The sequence below is a fragment of the Myotis davidii genome, unplaced genomic scaffold (genome assembly GCF_000327345.1).
Source record: "Myotis davidii unplaced genomic scaffold, ASM32734v1 scaffold880, whole genome shotgun sequence".
NCBI lineage: Eukaryota > Metazoa > Chordata > Mammalia > Chiroptera > Vespertilionidae > Myotis > Myotis davidii.
The window spans coordinates 53,632-61,520 of record NW_006292566.1 but is presented as its reverse complement, the minus strand read 5'-3'; the positions used below and the strand labels follow the sequence as shown (position 1 = coordinate 61,520).

Here is a 7,889-nt window from a genome sequence, read left to right as displayed (position 1 = left end):
GGGCACCCAGGGCCAAGAGCAACCTCGCAGCGCCATCTGCTGCCCGTGCCCGGGAAGGCAGACCGTTGCGGGCCAAGGATCACCCCCTCCCAGGCTCTGCACGTCTCATCGTTCAGGGGCTCTGCAGGCTGAGAGGAAGCGGCCTTCCGGGCTTCAGGTCCTTTGCCCTCTCCAGCCCGAGGCCCCCCACTTGGCCTGTCTGCAGCCTCTACTGCAGAGCAACCTCGCAGCGCCATCTGCTGCCCGTGCCCGGGAAGGCAGACCGTTGCGGGCCAAGGATCACCCCCTCCCAGGCTCTGCACGTCTCATCGTTCAGGGGCTCTGCAGGCTGAGAGGAAGCGGCCTTCCGGGCTTCAGGTCCTTTGCCCTCTCCAGCCCGAGGCCCCCCACTTGGCCTGTCTGCAGCCTCTACTGCCCACAATCTCCACCTGCTCTGAGCCGCCACGCCCATGGCTTCTGGGACCCTCAAATGCAGTCAGCGGCCCCAGCTGCTCTCTAGCCAGATTTCATCCTTGACCTTTGGACCCAGAACTGCCAAGCAGCTGGGTGCTGCCTACAGTCTGGCTGGCATCTCATCTCAACTCCTCCAACTCTTCCCTGCCCATCCAGGTATTAGTGGAGGGAGGGAGGGAGGGAGGCACACACTCTCCCCAGGACCATGGGAAGCCCCGCGGACGTGCTCAGCAGCCGGCCTCGGGAACAGGCTTCCGGCACAGGTCTGCAGAGCCAGCCTCACCACCGTCCATGGTCTGGGTCTCTGCACCAGGTTGATTAGGAAATGCCAATAGGGCTCATCTCGTCCAGGGCTCTCACCTGGCTGCCTGTCAGGATCCCCCGAGAGCAGACCTAGAGTCAGACACTACGGAGGAACAGAGCCCAGGAATCTGTATTTCCAAAGTTCTAGGGAGTTGGAGTTGGCTGCACCTATGGGTAGGGAGCTCTAGTGACCCTGCCCACTGGACAGAGGGGATGAGAGGGAGCCTGAACTGGCCTTGGGGGCCAGAAGGAGAGCTGAATCTCTTGGCTCCTCCCAGGCCCACTTGTCCATTGCCACCTGCCAGGGGCCATGGCCTAGGGACCCTCGGCCTGCCTGGCCCCAGCCAGCCTGCATGGAACAGGGTCGGGGAGAGGAGCCCTGGAAATGCAGTGGCCCCTGACCTCTGACCTGAGGCACCTCCACTCTCTGTTGAAGTTCAGTCATGGCATTCCACTGGCAGGCAACCCAGTACAGGAGAGCTGGGAGGCCCTGTGAAAGCCCTGGAAGGGGTGGGTGAAAGGGAGTGAGGCCTATGCAGTCCCTCTTGCCTTACTCACCCTTTCCCTCCCCCGCAGATGTTTCTGGTCACCCACCCCACCCAACTGAAGAAAGGCTGATGGTGGCCCTATGACTCCCTGCTGAGGCCTGTCTCTGAGCAAAAGGCCCAGCCATCCCAGCAACCGCCAGGCTGCAGCCCAACCTGGGGGTGCAAACTCCGGGCCCTGCTGCTCTAACCTCCCAAACCACCAATACCCCCAGACCACCCTGTGCCCCTCCCAGGGCACAAGACTCCCACCAGGATAGCCTCCTCTATACCCACCATTCTGATCCGGCTCCTGCTGGCTCCTGGGGCGGGGGGGTCTGCTTCAGTCCCCCCACCCCCAGGCCTTCAGGGAGCAGAGCTAGCCTGTGAGTCCACCACCTGGGAAAGGAGCAGGAGCAGACCCAGTGGCCTCCTCCTGACCAGGAGTCCAGCCTGGCTCCACCAACTCCTCACTGCACCTTGGGCAAGTGCCACCCTCCCAGGGCCTCAGTTTCTCACCTGTAAAATGGGGATAGGGAACAAGGAGACAATATCACTGACTGACCTTCCAGCTCCCACCATTGTGAACTATCTCACTTACCATGTATTGGAAGCCCTTGGTGCTGGGGATCTGCATAAGACAGACTCCTCACCCCCTTACACCCTGGGGCACCAGTGTGTGGAGATGAGTGGCAGGGGGCATGCGGCACACCGCCACAGTGACATCAGAGGAAGGGGACAGCAGGAAGACTGCCCCTTGGGAGGGACATTTGAGAGAGGCCTTTGTGGGATGAGCAGGAGTTCTCTACACTTAAAACAACGGGAGGGGGAGAGGGGCACGGGACCCTCAGAAGGCAGGGCCGGGAGTAAGCTCATAGTGCCCAGAGGCATGTGCAGGCTGCACTCTGGCACCTTCTGCAGGCTGGTGCCTACCGCCCTCCAGGGCTTTCCCTTTCTGGAGTGGGGGCGGGGGTGGAGGACAAGGCGGACGAAGATGAGGCAAGAGAGGCGACTAGGCCACCTCCACCACCCTGAGAGCGAGCGCTCTGCGCCTCCTAGCACTCTCTGCCCTGCCTGAGACTCACCTTCAGCTCCACTCATTCAGCCCTGAGCTGGGCCCAGGGGTGTCCTTGGGAATGTTACCTAAACACCTACATGTCTCCTTTTGAAAATGGAAGGCCTGGCAAGGTTGGGCCTGTGGTCTCAGGCCTCTGGAGGTCATCGTTTCCTTGGCTGCCCTGTGCTGCGGGGCCAGTGGGCCAGGAGAAACCTCCTTCCCAAAGTCGTTTCCTGCCGTTCTGGGCTGGAGGGCAGAACCAGTCACAAAATGGAAACAACCTCCTGGGGGCAGAACCCTACCTGCACACATGGGCTCATAAAGGGGGAGGTGGTTCCTTCTCTTCCTCAGAGGCTGGAGGGTCCGGGAAGAGGGAGTTTGGCTCCCACAGTCAATGCCAGAGAGGACCCAGGTGAGTGATGCTCTTGAAAGTCCCCCATGAGGTTCCAGCGAGTGGAAGACCGAAATTTGGGAATTGGTGGGGAAAGGACCAAGTTAGACCTTAGGATTAATTCCTAAAAAGGAAGCTTGGACTGTCACCTCAGGAATGAGTCACACTTAGGTCATGACACAGCAAATCTGTAACTGCGAGTCCTTGGGGACTTACAGAGTCCCATCTAAGTCTCAGGTGGAGCACTGCAGGTGTGCTTGGGGTCACGTGACTGAAGCACCACCGCTGTGATGGGTTGCATTGTGTGGCCCCCCAAATCTATGGAAGTCCTCACCCCAGCACCTGTGATTGTGACCGTGTCTGGAAATGGGTCTCTGCAGGTGTCATCAGGATGCGGGCGTGGCGTGAGCCTGGACCCACTGACTGGCGTCGCTAGAAAAAGCGGGAAGTTTGAATACAGAGACTGAATTCCCTCAGGGGGCATCATGGGAAGGGAGGCAGAGATTGGAGTGATGCTGCTCCATGCCCAGGCCGGCCTGCAGAAGCTGGGAAGACATGGCAGGGTCTTCCCCCAGGACCCACTGACACCCTGACCCTGATACCCGGCCCCCAGAGTTGCGGGAGAATACGTTCCAGTTGAGGTAGGCCACCCCATTTGTGGCCAGTTTCTACAGCACCCCTAGGAGATGGAGACCATCTCCCACCAGCACCTCGATTCAGTTTTTCTAAAGGTTAAATCCCCACATACATACTAGTAAGTCCCAAACTGACAGCTGGGGACAGGGGTGTTGGCTCAGCCTAGGATCTTGAGCAGAAGAACGAGCCTCAGACAGTGAAGAAAACACAAGAGTCATTAGCCTCAAAGGTCCCAGCAGCCCTCAGCTAAGTAAACAAGGTGGGTTTCTGGGAGCAGAGGTACCCCTGTCACTGGTTCTCAGGATACCTTGCCCGGCATAGCTCTCAGACACCTGCAGGTCCCATGGAGGGGGCTTGAGAAGGAGGAGGAACACCTGGATGCCAGGGCAACAGGCAGGGTAGCTCTGCGTGGTGGTGACGAACCCAGAAGCAGAAGCACTGGCTGAAACTCCCCTCACATACAGCCTGGGCCAGGTGGCTTAGCCACACCTGGAGACAGGGATGCCGAGGCCCCCACTGAAGGGTGCAGAGGGGAGGCCATGGGTCATGGGCATGAAAGGTTAGTGTCCCAGAAGTGATGCCAGGTGATGTGACTAGTGTCCCTATTGAAACTTTAGTCCTGAGCCCTAGTTGCAGCTTCCTACCTGCTGGTTGAGGGACCTGGGACAAGTCCCTGCACGGTAGGAGCCTGGGTCTCCTGCCTGAGTATCACTGTCCCCAAAAGTGAGCAGGTGATGTTGTGTAGGAGCCTGCCCAGGGCGCCAGCCCAGTGCAGCTGCAGGAGCTAAAGGCCTCCAAGGGCAGATGCCCTGGGAGCGGGCAGGCAGGGGCATGTGTGGTTCCCCCGCCGGGAGACTGGCTTTTGGCAGGGCCTTCCCCAGAGCAGACCCCAGGCCTCTCTGAGACTAAGCAAAGGGGCTTCCTTTACTGGGCTGACCCTCTGTGCTGCAGGCACTGCTGTTGCTCATCCTCCACCTCGCTTGGGACCGTCCTAGGCACAGGAACCAGCTCAGGAGGAGAGGGAGCCATTATCTCCGGCCTCCGGAGCGTAGGAGAGTGTGTCACGAGGCCTGCCCCGTGCCAAGACCTCTTGGCGGGACAGCTGCACGAGGAGGGGATGCTCTGCACTGACCCTCTGGCCAGGCCCCATTGGCTGTGGGAGGAAGGGAAGGCAGTGAGAGGAGGGCCCTCTGCCCCATACAATGATCAGGAGCCTTGCGGGGGGCGGCGGGGGGGGCGGGTGCAGTCAGTGGGGTTGTGGGACAGACAGGATCAGGCCAGAGGCCAGGAAAGAAAAGGGAGGATCCTGCAGGCTCAGCCTGCATCCTGGGTAACTGATCAGAGTCAGCTTTGCCCCCTAAGTTTCAGCCATGTGGCCACCCTTTTCCTGGAAGTCTCATGGTCCACCCCCCAATGGAGGACAGCTGCCTTGGGGAGATTCCTACAGGTCCTGCCTTCACTGGGTCCTCAATCCAAAGCAAAGCATCATTGAGAAAACCAAGCCCCCCACTTCCCTGGCTTGGTAGCTCCAGGTGCCCCTGGGAACCTGGGCAGAGGCAGGTACCCACAGGAAAAGGCAAGGCTGAAGCTGCAGCCTGGATTAGCTTCCTAGCGCTGTGGTAACAAGGTCCCACAAATGAGTGGCTTCAAAACGTAGAGATGCCTTGTCTCAGCTCTGGAGGTCAGAACCCCCAGGGTGTGGTGTCAGCAGGCTGGTGGCCTCTGACCTGGAGAGAAGTTGGCTCAGGCCTCCTCCCCTCGGCTGCAGACACATCCCCTCCCTGTGGTTCTTCACACCCTCCACCCTCTGTGCTCACCACTCTCTGGGCCCCAAGTTCCCCCGGTCCTAAGGACGCCAGTCAGTCATATTGGATTAGAGGCCAGTATGAACTCATTGTAACTGATTTAACCTGCAATGGCCCTATTTTCAAATAAGGTCACATTCTGAGGCACTAGGGGTTAGGACTTCAATATGTCTTTTTGTTGTGGGAGGGGCACATTTCGGCCCCTGACACCCAGCCTTCTTTGTCCCTACCACTGGGGTGACTGTTCCATCGAGGAAAGAGGGGAGCAGGAGAGGAGGAAATGGATGTGGACGGAGGGCAGGGAACTGACAGTCTGGCCAGTGCTCCCTGGATGCTCAGCTCTGACCCAATTAGCAAGGGCCCTCCGTGCCCACACTGAGAAGCTGTCACTGAGGCTGCAGACCAGGCAGTTCTACCGCTTGGCACTTATGAGCTCAGATGTGTGGAGACCGTGGCAAGCGTCAGCAGGTGAGTGAGGCAGGAGGGCCCTGGGCTTTTTAGGAGCAAAGCCGGATCTTCTTAGGGAATGACTCGTGATCCTTTGAGATGCAAGTTTTGACTTGCCACTGGGCTCCACCTCAGACAGCACACGGACCCTGGGATTACACGTGCCCGTGTGATCTGAATTGCTCATTGCAGACTGGGTGACGTGATGCCATAAAGTGGGGTGTGCCCAGCAGCACCCTCATCAAGGGCACTCGGATTTGCCTTGAGGACAGGTAAGCTGCTTGAACAGGTGGGTCACACTCCAGATATGCCCAGTCATACCTCCCAATTCCCCATCCCCGACCTACACTTGTGACCTCATGAAGTTCCTTATGACACATCTGGCAACATTATTCTCATTATACTAATAAAAAAAACCTGAGTCACAGGGTGTTAAACAAGTTGTCCAAGCCACCAGCCAGTAAGTGGAAGAGCTGAGATCTGAACCCCAGACTATGGAGGGGACATAGGATTGCTGGTGCACAGTGGGGACAGGAAGGAAGATGGATGGGCCCTGGGGGTTGCCTGAAGCAATCCTAGGACCGCATGCTATTGTCACAGCTAATAGAAGAGCAGCGCCACAGGCTGGTGGGGTCACCAAGACCCTATTTCTCAGGAAGGGTGGTTTGGGTCACTGCACCAGGAGGAGATGTAGCCTGCCGCGGGCTGGCTAGAGGCAGAGTGAACATGGACTGGAGAGAAGGAAGCCCAGTGGTAGCGAGGGACCCCAGCATGTACCTGCATGCTTTTCCTTTCTGAGGCATCACATGTGGAGGGAACCTCTCCCCTGTGTCTCCTCAGTGCTCTGTCTCAGTGGCTGTTGGTGGAAAGCTCTGCAGTGTCCACCAGGAGTTTCACAGTCATCGAGGAATGAAGGGAGAAGGGAGGTCTCTGCATCCTGGCGGTCCCTGGCAGCACTTGTGCCTGGCCCTTAGGGAGGGGTGAGCAGTTTCAAGTATATAAGGGGCAGTTGCACTATGGTGGGCAGCACTTTTTTTTCTCTCTCTTTGGACCTGTAGGTGAGGGAACAGTGGCATTTGTCAGTACAAAGCAGCAAACTTGGGTGGACTAGCTTCCTACCGAGGACTCCTCACCTGCTGACTCTCACTCTAAGGCTGCTGTCTGCCTCTGGTGCAGCCGGGTGCAGGCAACGGACCTAGTTTTCCCCAGTCAGCCTGCTGCCCAGCGTCCACCCTAGTGCAGGGTCACACGGTTGCATCCAGGAACATTGGTTCTGGCACCACCAGTGGCAGCATTGACCGCCTTCAACATCCCAGTTCTGCAGCTCACATGTCGGTAGGAAGGGCTTGGCTGTGACTGGCAGAAGAGCCTACATTTCTTATACGTCTAGAGCCTGGAGGAAAGCAGCCTGGGGCTGGCAAGGCAGCTGTTTGAAGGCACCCATGTCCCAAGGTCTGTCTTTTGTTCCCAGTGGCTTCCACTGTCATGGTCCCAAGATGGCTCTGTGCCTCCAGGCATCATGCCCAAGCAGCAGAAGCCCCAGCCTCTTCTGGTCACTCAGGAGGGAGGCCTCCACACGGATCTCGGGTTCACCTCACCGACCATACTGCGTCCCTGGCCTCCCGCTGCTGCGAGGGAGGCTGGGATTGACCGGTTTACTTGCTGGTCTCCACCTGGGGGACTGCAGGATGCAGGGGCTCAGAATCACAGAAGAGGCCGCTGTTACTGGCGCTTGGGCTCAGTTCTGCGTCTCTCCACCTCTCCTGGCAGTGCTGCGGGCACCTATATCCGTCCATAAACTCCTTCCACCTGAGACCTTTCTGTTGTTGGCAACTGAGAGCCCTGCCTGATGATATCTGAGACTTTCTGAGCCTGGAGAGAAAGCGAGGCGACAGGAGATCTGGAGAAGAGGGCAGGGCTGGAGGGGCCCCTCTGAGAGTAGGGGTGGGGGGCTGCTTCCTTCTGGTGCGAGGAGCCGGCGGGCGCGGTGGGGCGGGGAGGGGTGGAGGGAGAAACAGTTCGGAGAGCGGTGGACAGCCCAGAGTGTGAATGGACAGCCAGGGCGCCAGGACACAGTCCGGGGTGTCCGGGCTGCAGGGGGACAGTCCGAGGAGCGAAGGACAGTCTGGGCTGTGAGGTCAGTCCCAAGACAGGGACGGACAGCAGGGTGCACGCTGCGGGCGGGGAGATGCAAGGGTGCCGGGCGAAGCAAGGGAGCGGGACCTCCGGGACTACATTTCCCAGCAGGCGGCGCGCTAGCGTCACTTCCGGCG

General features: G+C 58.9%; 1 protein-coding gene across 1 annotated transcript in view; it reads left to right on the top strand.

Annotated features, from left to right (window-relative positions):
- Positions 1 to 1,374, top strand: part of DUSP8 (dual specificity phosphatase 8) — a 17,347-nt gene extending 15,973 nt beyond the window's left edge. Inside the window, exon 10 of the mRNA XM_006766000.2 lies at positions 1,333 to 1,374. Coding sequence (XP_006766063.1) covers positions 1,333 to 1,374 — 42 coding nt within the window. The remainder of the gene's footprint in view (positions 1 to 1,332) is intronic.
- Positions 1,375 to 7,889: the final 6,515 nt, after the last annotated feature.